The sequence below is a fragment of a genome, unplaced genomic scaffold, assembly GCF_019419815.1.
Source record: "Pyrus x bretschneideri cultivar Hongxiangsu unplaced genomic scaffold, Pyrus_bretschneideri_v1 Contig23, whole genome shotgun sequence".
NCBI classification, from domain to species: Eukaryota; Viridiplantae; Streptophyta; class Magnoliopsida; order Rosales; family Rosaceae; genus Pyrus; species Pyrus x bretschneideri.
Window position 1 is genome coordinate 5,285,403 of NW_025999535.1, and position 25,317 is coordinate 5,310,719.

The following is a 25,317-nucleotide window of genomic DNA, read 5'->3' on the forward strand; positions in this document are numbered from 1 at the left end:
TTAATTTATAAAAATTGAAAATGAGTATTATAAGATTTGAAGAATTAATGTGAGGTGTATGTGGAAAATATTAGGTGCATGAGAATGTGGAGTGTAAGGGTATTATGAGAAAGTATGTGGGGTGTATTAAGATAATTTTTAATTGAAAAAGTAAATATGGGATTATTAAATATGTGGGGTTTAATTAACAATATATGAGGTGTTAATAGAATAAATCTTTCTATTTCTAGCACTGGTTTATAAAATGTTAGGGAATAAAGCAAATACAATATTATGTCATATTTTTAGACATAACGTCCTATTGTGAAACAACAATCTACCTTACATTAGCTGGATGCATTAAGACATTTTATCTATGATGGTGATGACCAAACACCTATTTGAAAACAGTAACATTTCTGGGTCCATTTGCTTTCTCTTTATTTTGTATTTTTATGATTAAGCATTGATATGAAATCTTAACCACCACCACCACCAGCAGAGGACAAGCAAAACTTTCATTTCCTACTGCCTTCTTATCCATATGTTTCTTCTGAGTGTCGCAAAACTTTGGATACCTTGTGCTCCATCTGCCTTGAATTTGTGATTAAAAACTAGGAGCAAAGTCATCTCAAATAATGTAAAAGTGGAACTATTTTGAAGGTTAACTGATGAGTCAATATTATATTATATATTCCACTCTAATCTTAGTTTATTTTGGTTATTATTTTGGAAGAATGTTGATACTTTGACTTGGATTTTCAATATAGGACTTTCGACTTCTTCTAGAGCAAAACGTAATCAAATGGATGAATTTTGGAGTAATTTTAGTTGGAGGATATTTGTGAGTTACTTAGCATAATTGTGTCAAAATATTAGATTTTTCCACCAAACAGTTATTTTCTGGTGATAGAATAAAGGAGCAACGCGCTGTGTTGGAAAAGTGACGTTTTGGACTTAATTGCGAGTTTTGGAGCTCAAGATACCTATTTTGGATTCAGCCCCTTCTGGAGATGTGTTCAGATGTTCCGATCTTTAAAACAAGCTGTCATGGGCCGGATTTGGAGGAGATTTGAGGCGAAAACGTGATTGGACAGTTCCTTTGCTTAATTAGGACTTTATCTTTTAGTATATTTTATTATTATTTGGTTTCCTAGTTGGAGCCAAAGACTTTTATTAGGATTATCGTAGAGTTTAGGACAGCGATATAAGTCTTTGGCCGGCTCTAGTTTTTCTACTTCTTCTTTGATGCGACTTTGGAGATAGGAAATTGGCTAGGGTTCTTGAAGAATTTCAGACTTTTACTGTGTTTTCAATCCTTTTCTTCATAATAATATTTTCTATGATTTTAATTATGAATATGCGTAACTAATCCGTTTTGCTAGGATGAAGCCTTGAGCCTTAGCATAAATATGTAATTTTTATTTAATTGCTTATGATTGATTGCATGTATGCTTTGAATTATTGATCACTGTTTTAAACCATCTAACTGTCTTAATCCTTAATCACCATTAGGATCTTTAAAAAAGTAATTCGATGCAATTCAGTTGGAATATTACAGGAGAATTGGGTTTTGCTTCTTGTGGTTAATAATTGTAATTTCATTTAAGATGAATATCACGTCTTAGGGGTTGCATGGTTTTTCGGAGGGTTTTCACAGAACTTAATGAGTCTTGCATGTTTATATTTGATCTGAATATCACAGACGGATTGCATGTTAGATATACGTTCTTGCTTGAATATCACGAGGAGAATATGTATTAGGAAAACCTAACCTTCAAAGTTGCATATGTAGATCATAAGTAATTGGTAAAAAATACATAGGATTGTTATGGTGATGGTGGAACCCTAGTGCTTTTATAAATTGGTATTTAAAAACTCTTTTCTTTTATCGTATTAATCTTGGGCGAATTTACTATTTGTTTTTAATTAAAATTCGTTTTTAATATTACCCAAATTAAATTTTTTTTTTTCAATTTTTAGTTTTAAGTAGTTAATTAGGAATTGGTTTTACATAAATTATTTAAATAGCCATTGTGGAGAATGACCTTGCATGAACATCTATATTACAGCATCTTTGTACTCTTACAAGTATTTTGTGTGATTTTAACCTTTTTTTATGTAAGTGCTAAAAATCCTATCATTGACCTAGCTGTATATACATGTGAGCATGATGAGCACGGACATATCTAAATAATTGAATCACATGCAATGTTGACAACCTAACAAATTTTCATTAATTTGAGTTCAAAATTAATTGTGTGAGATATTTGATATCATGACGAGTTAAATGGACTTGACTTGAGAGTGAAGAATGATTGATTAATTAATTACTGCAAACTTGTGTAACAAGATTTCAAAAACGAAAACAATTAATTAGAAATTAGAAAGCAATAGAATATTTTGAGGATTTTCTGTTGTTAGCTACTGAAATTACACTCAGTTTCGGGTTAACTTTTGCCGAATGTTGGGATTCATGATGGACTGTAAGGAGTTAACGGAGAAAAATCGAATATCTTAGGATTTTCGATTGCTTGTTATTGAACTTTTTGCAGAATCTTCAGAATTGTTGCTGCCTGATACTGCAACTCATGGTGAACTTCCAATATTCGGCAAAAAGGAATATAATATTTTGAGGATTTTCAAATGTTGGCTTCTAAACTGTTACACAGTTTCCAGTCATTGGGAGTGCTAGCAACATTTGTACTAATCTTTACATTTAGATTTTTCACTTTTTCAAATGACACTATCAATTTTCACCAAAAAAAAAAAAAGAAAAGAAAAACTTTCATGCTTTGGGCTAAAAATTGGAAACTTTAACGAAAAACTCCTGATACTGTTCACTTTAATGAAAAACCACATTTTAAGACTAAAAAGTCAATCCTGGTATTATTCACTTTATCTTTTATTTTGTCATTGTCGTTAAAACTAAAAATTTTCAAATCATTTTAATTAGTTTTTCTTAAGAATAATGATAAAAAAAATAGAAGCTATAATTTCGAAGGCATAAAAATAGCATCGAATAAATTCGGGTTTAATTTTGGAAGAAAATCAATTTCCATGATTGAATGTACTTCAACGTGGCCCCTGTTTTTAGCGTCAAGCAGTTCCCAATGCAACAATTCAAAACAAAGTTGCAATCCATGAGAAATTTCAATATGTTATCTTGGTGGAGGGACTCGGGGTGGCTGAGAAGTATGTGTGAGTTGATTTTATATCGCACCCCACTAGCCACCAATTGTGAGCAGGCGAGGAGTGCCAACCTTGGAACCACAGTTAGAGGTGAGTCTAGTGTACAAGTATTTGAACTTGTTTGTTTAGATTTAAATACTTTATTTTAGGTTTTATATTGTTGTTCTTAGAGTGTTTAAACTTGAACTATAATGTATGGAAACTGTTATTAGTACTTTAAAAGTTTAATTCTACACTGCTTACAAGTGTATTTTTCTTTCTAATTATATAAAGTTTGGAGAACAAAATAAGATTTTGGAGTGCTAGTAATAATTTTCAAATATATTTTTCACCAAAAAGTACATTTTATGGAATGGAAAGATAATAATCTAAACTACATATCAATAGAACCCTCTTTGTTAACCAAATGATGGTGAAAATACTATTTAGTTTTTTATCACAACAAAAAAGATAAAAATAGAAACGTAATTTTACAAAATAAAATTTTGCAATTTTTTGTTTAAGCATCACCTACAGGTGATTTTAACATCTCTATTTAAAAAAATAAAAAAAATAAATTAAAATCTCTCCCTCTCTCCTCATTTCCACTCTCATGTTCTCTCCCACTCACTTCCTCTCTCCTTCAATTTTAAAAAATAAATAAATTCACACACACTGTGTGTGTGCATGTATTGGTATATGGTGTTATGAAAAGGAAAAAACACAAATAATAAAAAACCAAAAAGAAAATAAAAAACCAAAAAAATAATAATTTAGTATGGAAGGGATCGGTATAAGTTACGCTACTGACTTCCCCATGTAAGGACCAATAATTTATTACCAACCATACATGATGGGATCAGTAGCATTTTATCGATCCTCCCATGCTTTAATTTTTATTTATTTTTTTTATTTTTTATGCTGCTACGATATTTTATTTTATTTGGTTTTTACTCTGTTTACCTTTTAATCATCTATTTTGGTCTATTTTTTGTTTCTTCACAAATCATAAAAAGGTGTAGTTCTCATTATTCGAATTTTTTGATTGGGTATTTCAAAATACAAATTTGACTAATATGATCAATGCTATGCCTTTATTATTTTGTTATTGCATTAAAAGGTTAATGCATTTTTTTTTTTGTTTTTAAGGTTAATGCATTGTATATCAATTTCAAGTTGTTTCTTACTATAAAATTATATCCTTGAAATCATTGTGTGGTGCTTTCTTTCATTTACAACAGAAAACGTTTTCTCCATTCAATTAGTTAAGTATATGTCTAATATTTAGTATGTAAATGAAAGTTATTAGCTAATTCACTATTGCATAGTATCAGTTTTATAGCCGTTATTATGTTTACATTCAGCCATTATGACAATTGTTAATGCAATATTGCTTCCTTTGTTCCAACCTGGTAAGTAATTTTTTCTTTCCAACAATCCTTTCCTTATCTTTGTGTTCTTTCAAATATTATTATAATTTACACTTCTTGTAACATCCCACATCGACCAACGGAGAGGGGGTGATGTGCCTTATACGTATATGCCCACCTCCATATAGCACGATGCCTTTTGAGAACTTACTAACTTCGGATTCCATCGGAACTCCGAATTTAAGCGAGTTTGGTAGAGAGCAATCCTAGGACGGGTGACCTACTAGGAACTTCTCGTGTGAGTTCCCAGAAATAAAACCGTGATGGCGTGGTCGGGGCCTAAAGCTGACAATATCGTGCTACGGCGGAGTTGAGACTGGAATGTGACAGAATGGTATCAGAGCCACTCTCCCGTGTGGTGCGAGTGTGTCGATGAGGATGTTGGGCCTCTAAGGGGGGTGGATTGTAACATTCCACATCGACCAACGGAGAGGGGGTGATGTGCCTTATATGTACATGCCCACCTCAGATAGCATGAGGCATTTTGGGAACTCATTGGCTTCGGATTTCATCGGAACTCCGAAGTTAAGCGAGTTTGGTCGAGAGCAATCCTAGGATGGGTGACCCATTAGGAAGTTCTCGTGTAAGTTCCCAGAAACAAAATCGTGAGGGCGTGGCCGGGACCCAAAGCAGAAAATATCGTGCTACGGCAGAGTCGAGACTGAGATGTGACACTTCTTATCTGCCAAAGGAAAGAATCGAGTTGTTTACCATTTTTTAATAAATGCGAGTGTTTATCTTATTTTGTTTATTTTATTAAATAAATTGTGACAAAAAAAATTACCATTGTTTAACAAATAATATTATATACACTAGGTTGGTGGGGGCAATGAGCTAGTCATAATAATATTCATTTGTATATTCTGATTAGTGTTCTAAAAAATAACCTAGGCGGTGGTGACCCGAGGCGTTTTCTTGCAAATTGGTTGGAAAAATCGGCTAGGCTCTAGGCGGCGACTAGGCGGGGCTAGGCTGTTACGTGGTTTTTTTTTTTTTTTTTTTTTGAAATTAAAAAAGAAAAAAAAATCCTATCTAATTTAGTCTATGTCCAATTTAATGCAAGGATTATGAACAAGAAGAAAAGAGAGAAAGAGAAGAAAGTGGACATACTACTTGCAAGTGAAGCTAGTATGATTCAAGGATGGATTGTGGAGGGTGGTGATGAAGAACTTGAGTTTGGTTCGGGAATTAGAGAGACATTAGAGGTAGGTAGTTTCCTAGAGCCTGGGGGAGTTCTAAAAATGTTGAAGTAAGAGAACTTCATGAAGAAGATTTTATATCAGATGATGACACGAAAGAAGAAGAAAGAGATGATGAAGAAGTTGAGTTTGAGTCCAACACGGAGAGTCTTGGAGGGATATGGTGAAGAAGAGTTTGATGCCTAACTTTGTAACTTTGCAAGTATTTACATTACTATATTTCCTTATTTTCCTCCTATTTTGCATGTTATGTGGTTTTAAATTGTCAACTTCTTGTACATATGTCCTCCTACAATACTCCTTACTATGGTTATATGGCATATATGCTTAATGTGTTTTTAAAATTTGGACTTTAAATTTTTCATGGGTCTTGTATGTAGGTCGGGAACTTAAATGAACATGAAATTTGAAAATTACGAGCGTATTAGTTGCCGCTACTAGATGGTGTATTTGTGATGGAAATGTATTACACTTATTTGACTTCTAACTAAAAGATTGTGCCATTGAGTGGGAGAACTCAACTTAGATTCTTTCTTTCCTTAAATGCTAAGGAATTTCCTTATGTAGAAAGATTAAACCACAATATGTAAATGGTGAGTTAAAGCGACACTAGGAGTTCAAGCGTTGACTCAAACAGAAGAAGAAATTGGTTAAATGCTTGTATTAAAATGACAATGGTGATTCAAAGAGAGATTGACACTAATATATAACAAAGTTACTACAATAGTTTTTCGTAAAGAGAAATACTTGTAAAATTACGAAGCCTTGACTTTGAAAGAGATGAGAAAGCTTTGCTTGATTGAAATCATTGAATGAAGAGGTTTACTCCTTTGGTTTTTGGGAGATTTGTTTGTTTGTTTGGTTGATTGTCTATTTCTTTTTCTCCTTGCTCTTCTATATTTGCGCTCCACCAAACCCTAGCCTTCACTCATCTTCATCAAAATATCTATTTGCAGACTACAATTAAGAATGCCTCACACAACCACATGATTTTTCACCACACCAAGACAAATTTTCCCATAGTCATGGAAAAGCCATGAGGCTATAACCCAAATGTTCATGAAAACCAACTTAGAATAATGGGCTCCGAATGTAAGGAGTTTTAATCCCAAAATTGGTCATTTTATGGTTCAAACAACATTAGTCGTTTTTTTTTTCCCGTCATTCCTTTGGTGTAATACAGGCTTCTAATATAGGAAAAGACATCATGCACAATATCAATGAAAATATGATAAATTTGTACAAGCATATGTAATTTGACTCTATTGTTATAAAGTTATGACTTTGCCATTGCATATGACCCCAACCATCAATGCAATCCAATGAACCTAACCGTTTAATTTAAAGGACCTCATTCAAGGATTTAATCTCAATTTTATTGTAAGGAAGATACTTAGATGGGGATCTAATAATTTGTTGGTTTGGATCGTTAAAATTCAACATGGAGTGCCTTGAACAATAATTCTATTCCAAGTATTCATCTAAAGAGATACCTCCTAAGAAGGGGACCAAGGGGTCTTATGCATGATGAAATATACACACATGAGTGCTAATGTGACATCCCACATCACCCAGAGGTGTGGATCCTATAAGCCTTATATGTATATTCCTATCTCAACCTAGCACGAGACCTTTTGGGAACTCACTAGCTTCAGGTTCCGTTGGAACTCTGAAGTTAAGCGAGTTCGGGAGAGAGCATTCCCAGGATGGGTGACCCACTGGGAAGTTCTCGTGTGAGTTCCTGGAAACAAAATAGTGAGGGCGTGATCGGGGCCCAAAGCGGACAAATTCGTGCTACGGTAGAGATTAGAATATACATATAAGGCTTACAGGATCCACTCCCCTGGGCGATGTGGGATGTCACAATCCACCCCCCTTAGGGGCCCGACGTCTTCCTGGGAATGCTCTCGTGTGAGTTCCTAAAAACAAAACCGTGAGGGTGTGATCGGGGCCCAAAGCGGACAAATTCGTGCTACGGTAGAGTCGAGCCTTGGATGTGGTGGGGGCCCAGGCCGGAATGTGACAATTTGGTATTAGAGCCAATCCCTGGCCGGAAGTGTGTCGACGAGGACATCGGGCCCCTAAGGAGGGTGGATTGTGACATCCCACATTGCCTAGGGGAGTGGATCCTGTAAGCCTTATATGCATATTCCCATCTCTACCTAGCACGAGGCCTTTTGGGAACTCACTGGCTTTGGGTTCCATTGGAACTCTGAAGTTAAGCGAGTTTGGGCGAGAGCATTCCCAGGATGGGTGACCCACTAGGAAGTTCTCGTGTGAGCTCCCAGAACCAAAATCGTGAGGGCGTGATCGGGGCCCAAAGTGGACAAATTCGTGCTACGATGGAGTCAAACTCAGGATGTGGTGGTGGCCTGGGCCGGGATGTGACAGCTAAGACGTTAACCAATTAATAACTTAAAATAATATAAACTACTAATCATTCGTCTAGACCCACTCCACATTGTTATCACAAGAACGGAACCTTTCATTATTTAGGTTCTCATAATTTATTTTTTCAAAATATAAGTCAAATCAGAAATCCTTTGGTGCTTTTGTTATTATTTTGAATATTTCATAACATTGTGTTCATCCGCCACCTAAAAATTATGGATTATTTGTAAAATTTAGATGGAGGCCCTTTGTTTTTAACTGCTATATTTTGTTTGTCATTTTTTATTTTTGAATTTTTTATTTTTTCAGTTTTGTTAGAAATTGAAATATTACAGGTAGCTACTGCACCAAAAATAAGTTTGCTCGAGTGACTGGAGAATTGTTTCCTATCTTGAAAGGTCCTTGGTTCAAAACAGCTTGCATGTTCATGTTTAAATTTTATCCGCTTAATAAGTATAAAAATTTGCAAAAATAAAAATAAATATAGCAGAGCAGAACCACAACTAGCATGGAAGAGTAATGCAATAATATCTTTACATGTAACTGTGTACATATAAAAAAAATTTGGGACCTCCTAAAACGAGGGTAGGGCCCTGTGTGGTGGCACCTTTTGTACACCCTCAGAATCAGCCCTATTATCCACTTACTAGGTGATGGTTAGATAATCAAATTGCTTCCGATTTCAATGAACTTTTGAAGGCTGATCTTTCGGTGATAATATATAAACAATGAGGCATTTAGATTATGAGAAATTTTGTAGAAAGGTCCAAACAAGTTATTATCGCTGTAATGAATTAATAACTTATTAGCATTTAAATATATTTGCGTAGGAGGAGACCTTATTATAATTTGCGACCAAGTATATCGTTCAAACAGTCAAAGAAACCCTTTTCATGGTTTGTAAGACTTTCAATAAACCAATATGTTAGTTTGTTCCCTTTATAGTAATACTAATATTAATTGAAGTATACAAACAAGAATTTACTTTGAATTTCTGCGGAATTCAACGAAGAAAGAACTGACAATGAAATTCGCTGAATAGGTTTCCCACGTGCATTTTATATTATATTTGGACCTCGACATTAATTTGGTGGAAAAAAGAGAACATTAACTTTTAATAGGTTTCCCAATGCATGTTATATGTGTATTACAGTAAAGGCAACTTCACACAGAGAGGGACCTTCAACGTGTTTGAAGGGTTTTCATTAGTTTATTTCCAAAATTTAACTGGGACCGTCAAATTTTGAACAGTGACACATTCCATTCTAAAGAATTAACTTGGAAAATAGAGGCTTCAAGGCTCTATTTAAAGCGGTGCAAATCAAAGCACATCTGGCATGCACCAAAAGTCTCATTATTCAACAGACAATTGATTAAAGAACAAGGCAGAAGAACAAAACTAGGGTTCCATACAAAAAACCATGCACCGTTCAGCAGCCATTAGCTTGAAACACAATCTTTTCAGCTACCAAAAGCAAACCCAATTGGCCGAACGCGCTACGAAATCTTGCGATGTGTTTCTTAACCATAGAGGAATCGACACGAAGAGAACAATCGTCTCTTTGCTTTACGATCATCTTTCTCTACTCAACTTGCGCCCTTTCTTAGATAACAGGACCATGAGACCTGGAGATAAACTGTTTGATAAAATTGATGGTGCAATAAGGGGTTGTAAGGTTGGTGTTGCTGTGTTTTCACCTAATTATTGTGACTCCTACTTTTGCCTTCATGAACTGGCCCTAATCATGGAGTCCAATAAGAAGGTCATTCCCATATTTTGTGACATTAAACCCTCTCAGCTTTGTGTCGTGGACAATGGGCAATGTCCGCCGGAGAAGCTACAAAGTTTTAGGTTGGCTCTTGAAGAGGCTAGGAACACCGTAGGGTTGACATACAGCTCGTCAAAAGGGTAAGATCGATGAATCTATGTTCTTTTTTCATTTTTTGTCAATCTATATTCTTTCTTTCCTTTTTGGTTTATATAGAGCAGCAATACTTATAATATTTTGAAAAAAATTAATTAATTTGTGCCCCATAGGTCCATATAACCATTTTGCTTTTAGTTTTTAGTTTTTTTTCATCAAAATAGAAAACTCACTTGTTATTTACTTTCAGTTTCAAACAAATAAAAATTGAAAATTGAAAACCAAATATTAGAACTCAAGAAATTTTTTTTCAATTTTTGAATTTTCATTTTCATTTTTTCACTGAAGAGCCATTTGATAACTCATTTTTAGTTTTTATTTTCACTTTTTTCTTAATTGAAAACTAAAAACCAATTTGGTACCAATACTTTCAATTTTTATTTTTAAAAAACTGTTAAACAAAAAAGTGAAAATTACTTTATTGAATTTTCAATATTTGGCCTTATGTTTTTTGTTTCAAATTTTTTTTTTTTAACTGGAAATTGAAAGTAGTTTCCAAATAGGTTTTTAGTTTTCAAAAAAAAATGAAAACAATGGTTATCAAATGGCCTCGAAAGTTGATACCAAACAAGTTTTTTAGCTTTTTTTTTTCACTTTAAAAAAAAAAATTGGAAACTCAAAACTCGTTTGGTTACTATTTTCAACTTTTAGATAAAAAATGAAAACTAAAAATAAAAAAGTGAAGCTACTTTATTGAGTTGTCAAAATTTGACTTTTGTTTTTTAGTTTTTTTTTCTTTTTTCTTTTTTTGAGAATTGAAAACTGAAAATAGTTGCCAAATAAGTTTTCAATTTAACAAAAATGAAAGCTAAAACTAAAAAAATAAAAAAACAAAATGGGTATCAAACAACTCTTAAGTTTTCAAAATTGACTTTTAGGTTTCAGTTTTTATGTTTTTAAAAACTTAAACTGAACTGGTAATCAAACAACTGATCATCTATTGACAACTTACATGTAGATTAGGCCAGCAGCACTGTAATAGGTAGGCCAACGATGTATAGACGAAAAAGTACATCAGGAAACGCTTCAACAGTCAATCACTTTTGATTTTCTTGCTAGCTTTCCTTACTTGCGGTTCCTTTTGGGTTTTATAGGAACATGGCAGATGTTGTAACAACTGCTGCAGATATTGTAATCAACAGCCTGATAGAGATTGAGAACGAAAAGCGTTCCATGCAGCGTCCAAAAACTCCATTCCGTTTATAATTACGACTCACGCTAATTAGTGAAGTTGTCATCATAACATGAACTGATGATCCTTGATTACTTTTGTTAATTCATATTGCAATAAAGTTAATATGGTATACAACGATTTTAATTATTATTTCCGCATTGTTTAATTCTTTATTTCTTGGTAACAGAACCCAAAGCTGAAGCTACGCGCTTGCTAATTGACATGTAATTGTACTTTGCATTCTTTTTAGTTGTATACTTGTATGTGTTACAAATTTTTCAATAAGAAATAAATGCCCGTGACACAATCGATCTTTGTTCATGATAATTTCTGAATATTTGTTCATCAGTTTAATTCTTTGATCGGTGCGTATATTGTAGTAATTACTTATACAGAAGGTAAGAAGTGTACAGTTGGATGTGGATGAATTTATCGAGTTATGTTAAAGGCAAATAGGAATTAAAAAAAGATACATTTCTACGTTAGCAGCAAAAGGGGCATATATACCAACTACCAAGCCGGCCTATGAAGTTGACTTTATATGCCAAAATTAATACCATTCATGTAATTCTACCTCTAGCTAGACTTATTACCTTGATTGGCCCTTGCAAAAATTCGATGGGAAGAATACATCCCTGAAAAAAATCCTAAGAATTGGAAAAGGTAAGCAATTAGAAGCAACTGTACTGGTTGAAATAGTCCCCTAGACAGAGTGTGGTTTATGGTGTTAGTTTCTACCTATGCATTCTAGATTCGAAACTCTTTTCTCTCTAAATATTAATGTTGCAGTTTTGAATTCTCCCCCTCTCCTTATTAATTAACAATATTTTTTTAAAGTGACTTAGACAATGGCTTTTTTCTTTTCTAAAGCATAAGAATAATAACGGTACATCTTAATTCAGTATATGGATGATATATGATTGTTACAAACAATGATTTTAAGTGATTTTTCATTTTCAAAGTATGTTTTAGAGTTTTTTACGTGAAACATGAATGTTTGCTACAAATGTGTTCATACACCTATTATACAAAATCACAAGCTAAGCGATTACCTTGATCAAGTTCCAAAAATTTGTTGGTGTCAAAATTTGAAACAAAGTCTGGACTATGTTCAACATGTATTTATCCCGAGTGTTGCTTTCAATCTCGGGAGAAAGAGAAAATAGCCGTGCCAGTTGGAGTCTGCCAACATATAGTGTTTGCATTTGAATGGGTGTGAAAGTTGCGCGTATACCCAACGATAGTGCTCCGAGTGGGATGCTGACTCGGTTAAGTTTTTTACGTATCTCGAGTGAACAAGGACTTAAAATTCAGTGTAACTTTGTGTATGCTTGCCTAAAAAGTAAATGAAAGCGAAATAGAAACTAAAGCGAAAAACACAAAGTACTCATATCATGTTGAAGTCGAGATTACAGACGTTTTCAAAAGTAAAATTAGGTCGATGGGTTGAGTTACATGACTTGAAATGTAAAGAAGGCAGTAAGACTCTAGTAAGATCTACATGAGTCTACCGAGATCACTATTATCAGATTGTACTTAGTACAAAACACACGCCTATGAGAGAATTAAGGCGCTTGGAATGACACGTCAACCAAATCATACCATAAGGTGACAGAACTGAAAATTTTAGATCTCAGGGATAGTAGGATGTGCTTGTTTAGAAAGAAGGCTTTAAGATTGTAGCTGAAGAGTTAAGGGGTTTTGTTGAAAAGTAATTGAGTTTGTGTTGAAAAATAGTTGGGTTGATTAAAGAATCACTCAAGGTTTTGTACATCATAAAGATTGAATTTGACGAAGGTCTTGAGCTTAAAGGTATTTGACAATAAGGAAGGAGCAACCTCGATCATAACATTGAGTTGGAGTAGTGGTAGATTGGTCATTTGGCATTAACAAAAACTATAATTCCTGGTTAAGTGGCCTTTATAAGGATCCAAGTGAAGAAGAAAACAGCTATCCAAGTGAAGAGAAGATCAAGGGTCAAACTAAATGACACTTGTCAATAGATTAAAGAGATGGGCTGTTAGAAGTAGTTAAAAGCTGTTAGAATTATAGTTAAGATAATGAGGTGGAAGATTAGCAGCTAAGGAAAGTGAGAATATATAACTGAAATTGTAATCATAACAAGATTGTCAAGAAATCAATACATTTCTCTCTCTCTCTCTCTCTCTTTCTCTCTCTCTTTTTCTCTCTTTCTCTTTCTTTCGATCTCTCTCTCTCTCTCTCTCTTCTTTGTCTACATTCTGTGTAATTCTCAAGAACATATTCATTGAAGCTTTCTTAATGTTTACATGGTATCATCGCCAAGACGTGATCTGGCGCTTCCGCACCTCGATTAACAACATTCATTTCTTTTTCTAATCCTCTATTTTTCAAAGCTACTATGTGATTCTGCAAATTGGGCTTTCTCTACTCTCGAAGATCCTCAAGATTCGTTCTTCTTTGTTTGCCCTTTACGTGTTTGATAAAAAGCGTCTGTGAAAATTTCAACAATGGTGACTGCTAATTAATTGAAGATTGTTCAATCTCCTATCACAAGTCTTGTTTCCACAATTTCTACTTCGGTTAAGGTGAAGCTTGATGATTTCAATTATCTCAGTTGGAGTTTCCAAATCAAGTTACTCTTCGAGAGTCATGGCATCATGGGGTTTGCTGATGGATCAAGAAAGTGTCCTTCAAGATTTGATGATGATTCTGACGTTGAAGGAGTTGAGAAAGATGATTACTTGGTTTGGAAGATGCACGATCGTGCACTTATGCAATTGATGATTGCAACGTTGTCTACTACCGCAATGTCATGTGTAATTGGAAGTTAAAGCTCGCATGAGATGTGGGTGAACCTCACTGAAAGATTTTCTGCAGTTACCAAAGCCACGATTTTTCAGATGAAAACTGAGCTTCAAAACATCAAGAAAGGGTCTGAATCTGTATCTGTTTATTTGCAAAAGATCAAAGATGCACGGGATCATCTTGCAGCTGCAGGGGTCATATTTGAAGATGATGATATCATAATTCTGGCGCTGAAAGGACTTCCTGTAGAATTCAACACTTTTCGGTGTGTCATAAAGGGCAGAGAAAATGGTATTTCTTTCAAAGATTTTAGGTCACAATTGATTGCAGAAAAAGCTATAATTGGGCAGTTATTTAACTCCTCATCCTCTTTGCCATTTGGGACTGCAATGGTTGTTGGTACTCAATCAAGCAAAGGGAAATCATTGGTTCTTCATTAAGAATCATCACAATCTAATGAAGTTGGTTCTACTTCTGGCGTCTCTAGCCAACAGTTTCCTAGTCATGGAGGAATGTCAAATGCTCCTGGATATACCAATTCCTATCAGGGTTCTTATCACTATAGTGGTTACAAAGGGAACAATTTTCAAGGCAAAGGATGAGGTAGATCGTTTCACTATGGTCCAAGATCCTACAATCCTCCACCAAATAGTAGTCCTAGAATTCTTGGTGGACCAAAACCCTATCAATCCATCTGTGCAGAGCATCCCTCTAAAATCCCTATCTGCCAAAGCTGTAACATGAAATGACATGTTGCTATTGACTGTTTTCAAAGACACACTTCCAATTCTAGTGTCAATGTCCCAACTCAATGCCAAATTTCCTAGAAATTTGGACATTGGGCTCTGTAGTGCTATCATCGAGGCAACTTTGCATACCAAGGCAAATCTCTTGCACCAAATCTCACAGCTATGTATGCTCATTCTCAACCTTCTGCGCCTAAGCAACAATTCTGGATTGCAGACACTGGCGCCACTTCTCATATGACTTCTGAGTTAGCCAATCTGGAATTAGCTACTCCATATCAAGGAAATGACACTATAACCATAGCAAGTGGTACAGGTTTGAATATTTCTCATATTGGCACATCAAAGTTATATGTTTCCAATACCACACTTGCCTTGAAGAATGTTCTCCATGTTCCGAAAATTTCACAACACTTGTTATCCATCTATCAATTGTGCAAGGATAATAGGTGTAGATTCATTTGTGATGATACTTTCTTCTGGGTTCAAGACAAATCCACAAGAACAATAATACTCTAGGGGCTATGTAGAGAGGGCTATTATCCTATTCCTTTCAACATACCAGAGAAGCTGCCACCTGCATTATCTCATAAGTATACATGCTGCCTAGCAAAACCTGTCAATACACACTTATGGCATAATAGGTTAGGATATACATCAAATGTGATTACCTCTGCAATTCTACATTAGAATAAAATCCCTGCATCATCTGATACATGTCACTCCATTTGTACACCTTGCTTAGAAGGAAAATTTACAAAGCTACGGTTCAATTTTCCTATCACTAAATCTGTACAACCTCTAGAGGTCTTACACAGTGATGTACGGGGACTTGCCCCCTTGTTATCTCATGAAGGGTTTAGGTATTATGTAACCTTCATAGATGAATGTGCCAGATATATATGGGTTTTCCCTTTAAATAATAAATCAGAGGTTTTTACAACATTTGTGCAATTTTATGCTTATCTATGCACTCAATTCTTTGCAAAACCAAAAGTTTTACAAAGTGATGATGGGGGTGAGTATGTCAGCACAAGGTTTCAACATTTTTTATCACACTAGGGCATGTTACATCAAAGATCTTGTCCTTACACCCTAGAACAAAACGGGTTAGCAGAAAGGGGCATATTGTAGAAATTGCCATTACCTTACTTCGAACTGCACATTTACCATCTAAGTTCTGGTTTCATGCATGTGCTACAGAAATATATTTGATAAACAGAATGCCATCAGCTGTTTTAAAAATGAAATCACCTTTTCAATTGTTATTTCATAAAATTCCATATATTAGTCATTTGAAAGTCTTTGGTTGTGCATGTTTTCCCCTCCTTACCCCATACAATACCTCCAAACTGCAACCAAAAACGAAAACTTATGTCTTTCTGGGATATGCAGATCACTATAAAAGGTTCATTTGTCTCGACATGATCACTCAAAGAACTTACATATCTAGGCATGTCTTGTTTAATGAAACTACCTTTCTATATCCTCATGAAGCATCATTCCCTTCTTCACCAGTGTCAACACCTGCAAATTTACATGAGCATTCTCTAAATCCTACACCAGCATCTATATCATTACAAAATCAAGTTGTATCCCTTGCATCTCATACTCCTTCACCATCCTCTACAGCCACAGATTCTTTGAACTTGCATTCATCTAGTGCTTCAGATTCTTTGACTGCATCCAGTGCCTCAGAACCCATGGATACACTTGCATCTAAAGCCTCAGAGTTTATTCCTTCCCCTACACAAATCTTTCATGTTAATTCAGACTCTTCTACACGGTATCCCATTCCTATGGATCCTGATTTTCAACAAGAGAACCTGCAAGTTATATTAAACATGCCTATGAACATTCACCCTATGCAAACAAGGTCCAAAAATGGTATCTTCAAACACAAGGCTATCTCTGCCTTTCTAAGCTCCTCTCAGGCATCCATCACAGAACCAAAAGAGGCTATGAAAGAAGAAATTAGTGCTTTGTATACACAAAAGACTTGGTCTCTGGTTCCGTTGCCACCTAACAAAAACTTAGTTGGCTGCAAATGGTTATACAAGATTAAAATGGATGCAAATGGTTGTATTGCTCAATATAAGGCACATCTTGTTGCAAAAGGATATAGCCAGCAAGAAGGAATTAACTACGGCGAAACTTTCAGTCTCGTGTTGAAGCCTACTACCATAAGATTGATCCTTGCATTAGTTGCACATTTCAATTGGCCTCTCAAACAAATGGATGTAAAAAATGCCTTTTTACATGGCATTCTTCTAGAAGAAGTGTATATGGCACAACCTCTAGGATTTCAAAGTGCAGCACATCCTCCTCATTATGTTTGTAAATTACAAAAGTCTCTATACGATCTTAAACAGGCCCCTAGAGCATGGAATGATAGGTTTACAAGTTTTTTACCTAGCTTAGGATTCAAAGTTTCCTAAGCTGATCCCTCTTTGTTTGTTCAATATTCATCCAAATGCACTGTAGTCTTACTATTATTTATTGATGATGTGATACTTACTGGTAGTAGTTCTGAGTTAATCTCAGGTGTTATTATAGGTCTCACAGAAGAATTCGATATGAAAGACTTGGGCCAACTGAATTATTTCTTGGGGTTACAGATCATTTATACACCAAGGGGGCTGTTTGTCTCACAAACAAAGTATATTACTAAGCTGGTTACAAAAGTTGACTTGCAAGATTGTAAACCGTGTGCTACACCTTGTTTACCATATCATCAATTACTTAAGAATGATGGTAAACCATATCATAATCCTGAGAAGTACATAAGCATTGTTGGTGCCCTTCAGTATCTCACCTTTACAAGACCAGATATAGCATTCTCACGGAATCAAGCCTGTCAGTTTATGCACAACCTTATGGAGTCTCATGTTATTGCAGTTAAACGAATCATGCGATATCTCAAAGGAACCTCAAGCTTTGGTATTCAATTTCGGCTAAGACCAATACATTTATAGTCCTATAGTGATGCAGATTGGGTCGGGGATACCAATGACTGCATGTCTACTTCAGGTTTTGTTATATTTCTTGGTTCAAATCCGATTTCTTGGTCATCCAAGAAGAAACACATAGTTTCCAAGTCTTCCACAGAGGCTGAGTATAGAGCCTTAGCCATTACAGCTGCAGAGTTTGCTTGGATTCGACAATTGTTTTGTGATTTACATGTTCATATTCAAAGTCCTCCACTGATCTATTGTGATAACATCTCAGCAATTACCTTTTCAACTAATCCAATTTTTCATGCCAAGTCTAAACACATTAAGATCAACTATCATTTTGTAAGGGAACGGGTCATTCGAGGAGATCTTCTAGTTCAACATGTCTCCTCTGCTGAACAATCAGCCGACATACTTACAAAAGGGTTGTCCGCTCCTTTATTTCAACACCACTGTGGCAATCGGATGCTCAGTTCCCTTGAGCATCCAATTGAGGGGGGATATAAGGATCTAAGTGAAGAAGAAAATAGATATCCAAGTGAAGAGAAGATCAAGGGTCAAACTAAATGACACTTGTCAATAGATTAAAGAGATGAGTTGTTAGAAGTAGTTAAAAGTTGTTAGAATTATAGTTGAGATAAGGAGGTGGAAGATTAGCAGCTAAGGAAAGTGAGAATATATAACTGAAATTGTAATCATAACAAGATTGTCAAGAAATCAATACATTTCTCTCTCTCTTCTTCCTCTACATTCTGTGTAATTCTCAAGAACATATTCATTGAAGCTTTCTTAATGTTTACAGCTTTTAGCTGTGACTTGTGGGGGTTCCCAGGATCACAGTGGTGATGTCAGCGTGTCAGATGACATGTACATCGTCATTTAAAAAGGCGAGATACTCCCGAGTCTTGTCGTCTTTATGGCAGACGCGCCTCGGTAAATATCTTGTTCGAGCCCTTGGACAGGTTGGGATGAAGTGAGGTGGTCATCTGAGCCCTATAGTAGGATTTCAATTGGGTTTCGAAGTTGGTAGGCCGGAGTTGTACGATTTTTGCGTAAACAACAATAGTTTGTCCCCATAACAGATCTTATTTTTATTATGGCTCAAACACCAATAGAAAGCTATACCAGCAAATTTTTGGAACTTATTTACTGCTTACTTGACCATATATTAACTATATTTTAATTGTAGTAAGTCACGAACTGAAGATCATATATGATTGTTGTAATTCATATTTTGTACTACGAGTAATGAGCCACCTGAACTTTGCTCACTTTGAACATTTCTCTTGGAAAGAGATTAATGTTCACTAAGCATTATAATCTTGATGAGGAAGGGTATAACTGAGGATGATTAGGTTGGATTTATTACTGACAGAAAGCCTACATGTGGATACTTAACATTTGTTTGGAGGCAACCTCGCTTCTTGGGAGATCAGTTTTCCATTTGTAAATATCCTCAAGTGTCCAACACATATCACTTCCTTGAAGTAAAAGCATGTCCCCATCTCCACACATGTACATATAGAATATGATACCACAACCAAATGAAATTAAACATATGTATGACACTGATGTTAGCCTGCTGACCTGCACGCATAAATTGATATCTTCTTTGGCCAAATAAGTCTCCCCTCCACTTCTCGCAAAAAGATATGGACCCTGAGAGTAGGTAGGCTCCTTTGCAATGGAAGCCAGCTGAGCAACATATATATATGCCTATACATGTTCTTCTGATCGTGGTATAAATAGTGCATACACTTCACTATCCCCACTTTCGTTTTGTCATTTGACTTCCGTGCCCACCACTCAGTTATACTAATCCAATTATATCCATGCAAAAACTCAACGCAACTCTTATGATTAATCTAATATGTTTTTAGATATCATTATTAATTAACCGCATTTCAATTTGTTGTGTGATCGATATCTTAATCGTCTTTCGATTTCAGTGTGGAAACTACTTGCAAGCATCATTTGGCTCCAATATGGTTTAGTGCCCCATGGTGCATTATTTACGTGTCGAACTATTTCCAATTAGCATCCATTAATTATATTAAATTTTTTGTATTGTATTGACCATTAGGTGCACAATTCATCATAAACCACTGTATATCTTCAACTTTTCTTTTTCATCTAATTAAGATTGGGGTGGTAACTTTGCAAATATAAGTTAAATTAAAGAAAAACTAATGAAAATGACTTGAAAACTTTGAGTTTTAACGAGAATGACAAAATAAAAGGTAAAGCGAATAATACCAAGATTGACTTTTTAGTGTAAAACGTGGTTTTTTGTTAAAGCGAATAGTACCGGGAGTTTTTCGTTAAAGTTCATAGGAGAGTGCTTATTTATTTGCACTTGACTTCATATACCTCCTTATAAATTAGAATTTAAGTAGTGCTACACTTATTATTGATTTATATTATTATTTGTATCATCTTTCTAATAAAAGTAAGCTCTACCAAGACATGTCGATTTTATTTCTATTAAAAAAAATGGTACAGGTATAAATAGATAATGATAATGACATTTTTCATAATTTAATTAAAATTGATGATAAACCATTGTCGTCTTCAACTTTTCATTTTCCTTTAAGTTTGGGCCGGCTACTTTTGTTTAATCATTATAAAACCACTTTACCTTCACTCTTTATTCTAACAATTCCTCCTCTTTTCTTGAGCCTTCTATTATAATCTTGCTAGTTAGTACTACTACCTCTCACTACTATTTGAATTCAAGATCTTCCGTTTACAATCATCGAAGATGGTTATAGCTAAGCAGTTTGTAGTGTTTCTACTAATGCAAATGATTAGTGGCTTCCCATTTCGAGCAAATGGTTTGAGTATGGGCTACTACATTATGAGCTGTCCGATGGCTGAACTTATTGTCAGAAATACAGTCACCAGAGCCTTGCAAGCCGATCCAACTTTAGCAGCAGGTCTGATCAGAATGCACTTCCATGACTGCTTCATAGAGGTACTCTCTCTCTCTCTCTCTCTCTCTCTCTCTCTAAAGACACAACACAAATATCTCCTTTCTCATTATTTGAAATCTTTTGAGACAGTTTTTTCATTAGAGGTAGGCACAACAATAGGCTTGGTGTGCCGAGATCACCGTGCAATTGATAATAATATTTGGTTATTCAAAGATGAGTAGAAATTCATATTTAAAATTCTTAGTGTTTTAATCATAAAATTTTGTGCTTATGATCAGAACCATTTATATTATGAATCACACTGTAAATATCATTAAAACTAAGGTCGTTTAGTCAACCTATTGTAGCAAATACGTAGATGGTTCATAATGCTTTTACCAACATCGTTCATTTGTTTTTGAACAGTTTGATGACCAAACGACCTTAGTTTTAATTGATTTTTTGCAGAGACAATCTTTATAGGTTGATTTATAATATAAATGGTACTGATTATAAACACGAAATTCTATAAATTGACAACGAACAAGTTTGAAAATTTTTGAGTATGAATTCGTACTCATTTTTTAGTAGCCAAATATTGTTCTGCAATTAAATATGTTTGCATGGTATAAAAATAATGCATACATATATGTACTTGCTTTCATGTTTGTGTTTTCGGTTGCTTTTAGCAAATATTTTCAAGGAAAACTAATGAAAAAAGTTTGAAAACTTTGAGTTTTAATAATAAGGACAAAATAAGAGGTAAAGTGAATAGTACCAAGATTAACTTTTTAGTGTAAAAATATAGTTTTTCCTTAAAGTGAACAATACCAGGAGTTTTTTGTTAAAGTTCCCTATTTTCAAATATGTCCTTCTATTTAGTATCTTAAGATGTTTAACACGATTTTGTTTTGAGTTTGTGGTTTTTTTGTTAGAGATACTGGGAAATATATTGAAGAAAATGGATAAGATGAAATTTACATGAAATGTAGCTAATAATACATTTTCCTTTTACTTTTAGTTAAAATTAGAAACCAAAATGATTATAAAAAAGGCCCTCATTTTTTGTTTTTGTTTTGTAATAAGTGCTATGTGTTACATCTTCACTCCTTCCCTTGTCATTCACATATGATCACTTTCCAATCGGCATATCATCACACGTTACATACCCACCCAAATAAAAAAAAAAATTTCTTCCCTTGTGTATGGTCAAGTATTCAATTAAAGAAATTTTGTTATGGATTCGATCACTACATATATTCAATTATTAATTAAAATAGAATTTTGGCTTCGTAACTATTGGATAATTAGGGATGTGATGCGTCAATTCTCCTGGATTCAACAAAAGATAACAAGGCTGAGAAGGACTCCCCAGCAAATTTGAGCTTGCGTGGCTATGAAGTTATAGATGATGCAAAAGAGGAACTTGAAGAACAATGCCCTGGTGTTGTCTCTTGCGCCGACATAGTTGCAATGGCTTCTACTTATGCAGTTTTTGCGGTACGTTCGAGAAATTATTTTTGCACGTTTATTTCTTTTTTTACACCCTGTTATTATAATGTTTCTTGATTCTCTTTGGATTTATTCAATTCAAATACTAAAAGAAAAGTGTATAGAGAAAGAAAAATGATGTGTGGAAGTCACCTCTCTCATTCATCAATTGCCCTATGTTATTCATGCATACTCGAAAATTAAATTTTTGGTTCATCCTTTATTATTATTTTATTATTAATTTGTCTTTTGAGAAATGATTCAACTTAAGTTTTGTTTTAATGGGACATTATAACAACAGGCTGGGGGTCCGGTATATGACATACCCAAAGGAAGAAAGGATGGAAGTAGGTCTAAAATAGAAGACACAAGAAATCTGCCTCCACCCACCCTGAATGCCTCTGAGCTCATCACTATGTTTGGGCAACATGGATTTACTGCGCAAGAAATGGTTGCTTTATCTGGTACACATATCTGCTCCAATTTACAATCTACAAATTTCGGCATTATTTTCTTGATATGTTCTACTGTTATTCTGTCAATTGGTGCCCTTATTTTTTATTTTTTGGATTATTTAAAATGTTACTTTCTCAATAGTGTCCTTCAATTCCTACCCAATTGACGGTCGGATTGTCATATTAGAGAACATTTTAAGTTTAATGCTTGCATACTTACATTGATATTTTTGTACTTTGTAGGTGCTCACACACTAGGAGTAGCCAGGTGCTCCTCATTCAAAAACCGATTGAGTGGTACTGTGGATCCAAATTTAGATTCAGGCTTTGCAAAGCAACTGGCCAAAACATGCAGCGCAGGCGATAACGCGGAGCAATCCTTCGATGCAACGAGAAACATTTTTGATAATGTCTACTTCAACGGACTGCAAAGGAAGGCTGGAGTCCTGAGTTCTGATCAAACCCTATTTGCCAGTGCAAGAACTAGAAACATTGTAAATGCTTATGCCTTCAACCAAGCTATGTTCTTCTTAGATTTTCAACAGGCGATGGTGAAAATGAGCACCCTCGATGTCAAGGAAGGTTCGAAAGGAGAAGTAAGAAAAGACTGCCGCAAAATCAACTAAGGAGGAGACGAGAGGACTTTTGTGTGGGGAGACTTGAGCATGCATCTCTTGTTCATTGTAGATTATTGATGGGCAAAACAATATCTGTCATTATTTAGTAGATAAGTTACATAATATGTAGATAATTTACATAACATTATATGGTCCTTTGAGCTTGTAACTTGTATGGTTTCTTTGTAGAATTTGTACTTATATAGTTATATAGATTGTATTTAGCGTAAAGGCGAAAGTACTAATTACAAAACTCAATCATCAACTAAGTGACACAAAACAAGATGTGAACAAGTAATTTCTTGGTGTGACCATGATAAAACGTGTGTGTGTGTGTTTGTATATATATATTGGTACCATCTCCCCTCTATAGAAAGTCAGTAGCTTGACGGACGATATACAACGCTTTACACAATAAAAGCATGCAGCTATTGAGTGGTGGTGCCGGAAACTACGTACAAGCACAATCTCCCTCTGATATGCTAGTGTATTTTTATTCGTTTTAGGATTGGTTATTCTGCTAAGGTTACAGATTGCTTTTTCTTTTCTTTATTTTTGTTATTAGTGTTTTTCTCTATAATTAAGTATATGTTGTAAACTTTCTAGTTTAAGTGTGATTGTGTAAATCCTAAATTAGATTTGTTTCTAGTTATTCTTTCCTATATGGACTTGTATTCTTTAGGGATGAAGGATTTCTTCTCCCTCTTATTACTATAAATAAAGGCACTACGTAGGAGAGAATAACACATACATTCCTCTACACAATTCTACAAACATATCTCTCTCTCTTCTCTCTTTGCTGCCGGCCCCCTTCCCCTTGTCAGATAAAATAGGCCACAACACGTTATTAGCACGCTTCTATCGCTGCGCTTAGGAATCTGACGTGGAAGCTTTCTGCATCAAATTAACCAGTTCATCCATATCATCACACAACCAGGTTCTTCCAAAACAATGGTTTTATCTCGATATTTTTGTAGCCCTGATAGCATGAACATTCACAATATTGCATGATCCAACTTTACGTTTTTCGAATTTTAGATTCTACATAAATTGTGTATGCATTATATTCATAATTGTTGAATTATGTGAATTTGATATTGCCATGAATTGCATCAGATGTATGTTTATTCATTCAAATTATATATGCTTTGAATTAATTGAAAAAAAAATGAAAGAAAAAACAAAAATCGGAACACACTAGGGTTCTTCGAACCCATGACCTTAAGCTGCAACTTGAGCAGCTTGTCCAGGCCTGCAGCCTGTATGGTCAAGCCACAAGACCATATGCCGAAGCTATGGGCTTCTGGTTTGAAACCTAGAGCACACCCGACACCATCCATGGCTTAGCATTTCCTCGCAAATGGGTTTGCAGCCCAGTCCTGATCTTAGGTCCTTGTCCTGACGACCTGCATATTGTATCCCCCCCTCCTCGACGAGTTTTTGGCTGAGATTCATTTTGAATCTCATTGGTTTTTCTTTAAAATTTTGATTAATTTTCCTAGGGTTTCTAACACAAACGTTGAAAGTCACCATTCTCCGTTTACTTTTATGGGTCGCCGTTGAACCCACGGTTCTTTGCCGTGATTATTACACCTAGAAACGACCATCTGAAGTGGTGAATCCGGTCGTCTTCTCCGGCGAAGTTTACCCAGCGCACACTGGGGTGTCTGGTTCGAAACCCAAGCCTACGTGGGCTTGGCCCGTTCTCGGTGAGCACCAGCCTATTGGGCTTTGGAGCTTTCCTCAACCCAAAGCACCAGCCTTCTAGGCCACGGTGTTCCCTTGTCTCTCACCACAAAGGATCACAACCCGTGTGGCTATTATGGCTGCCATGTACCGCGACGCATAATATTGCGTCCACCCTCAGGTACATGTGTTCGTGAAGCATCAGATCAAAGCCCGTTTAGGCCTCTGTTTTTGGGCTTGCACCTGCAGCCCGTTTTCTGTGATGCTAGGCCCATGCCTACCTCAGCCCAGTTTTGGGCTTGGACCTCACGGCACCAGTTTTACTCAGCCCACCTGAGTGCTTTAGTCTAAGTTTTTTGGACCCCGAGTTTAATTGCCTAATTATTTTAGGCTCGATGGA

General features: G+C 35.3%; 2 protein-coding genes across 2 annotated transcripts; both read left to right on the top strand.

Annotated features, from left to right (window-relative positions):
• Positions 1–9,543: 9,543 nt before the first annotated feature.
• On the top strand, positions 9,544–11,556 carry LOC103966989 (TIR-only protein-like). Its single transcript, XM_048585515.1, has 2 exons — positions 9,544–10,079; positions 11,190–11,556. The coding sequence occupies exons 1-2, from the start codon at positions 9,592–9,594 to the stop codon at positions 11,299–11,301; spliced, it is 600 nt and encodes a 199-aa protein (XP_048441472.1). The 5' UTR covers positions 9,544–9,591; the 3' UTR covers positions 11,302–11,556.
• An 8,826-nt stretch (positions 11,557–20,382) lies between these two features.
• Positions 20,383–23,462, top strand: LOC125478051 (peroxidase 47-like). The gene is made up of 4 exons (XM_048585769.1): positions 20,383–20,730; positions 21,980–22,168; positions 22,461–22,623; positions 22,858–23,462. Exons 1-4 carry the CDS (start codon positions 20,518–20,520, stop codon positions 23,238–23,240), a joined length of 948 nt encoding a protein of 315 aa, XP_048441726.1. The 5' UTR covers positions 20,383–20,517; the 3' UTR covers positions 23,241–23,462.
• Positions 23,463–25,317: the final 1,855 nt, after the last annotated feature.

Bases quoted from the DNA above. Each gene is read 5' to 3' on its own strand.
- LOC125478051 (XM_048585769.1), top strand. From the start codon at position 20,518: ATGGTTATAGCTAAGCAGTTTGTAGTGTTTCTACTAATGCAAATGATT. The intron at 20,731-21,979 runs GTACTCTCTCTC...TTGGATAATTAG, and splicing joins TCCATGACTGCTTCATAGAG to GGATGTGATGCGTCAATTCT. The intron at 22,169-22,460 runs GTACGTTCGAGA...TTATAACAACAG, and splicing joins CTACTTATGCAGTTTTTGCG to GCTGGGGGTCCGGTATATGA.
- LOC103966989 (XM_048585515.1), top strand. From the start codon at position 9,592: ATGCACCGTTCAGCAGCCATTAGCTTGAAACACAATCTTTTCAGCTAC. The intron at 10,080-11,189 runs GTAAGATCGATG...TGGGTTTTATAG, and splicing joins ACATACAGCTCGTCAAAAGG to GAACATGGCAGATGTTGTAA.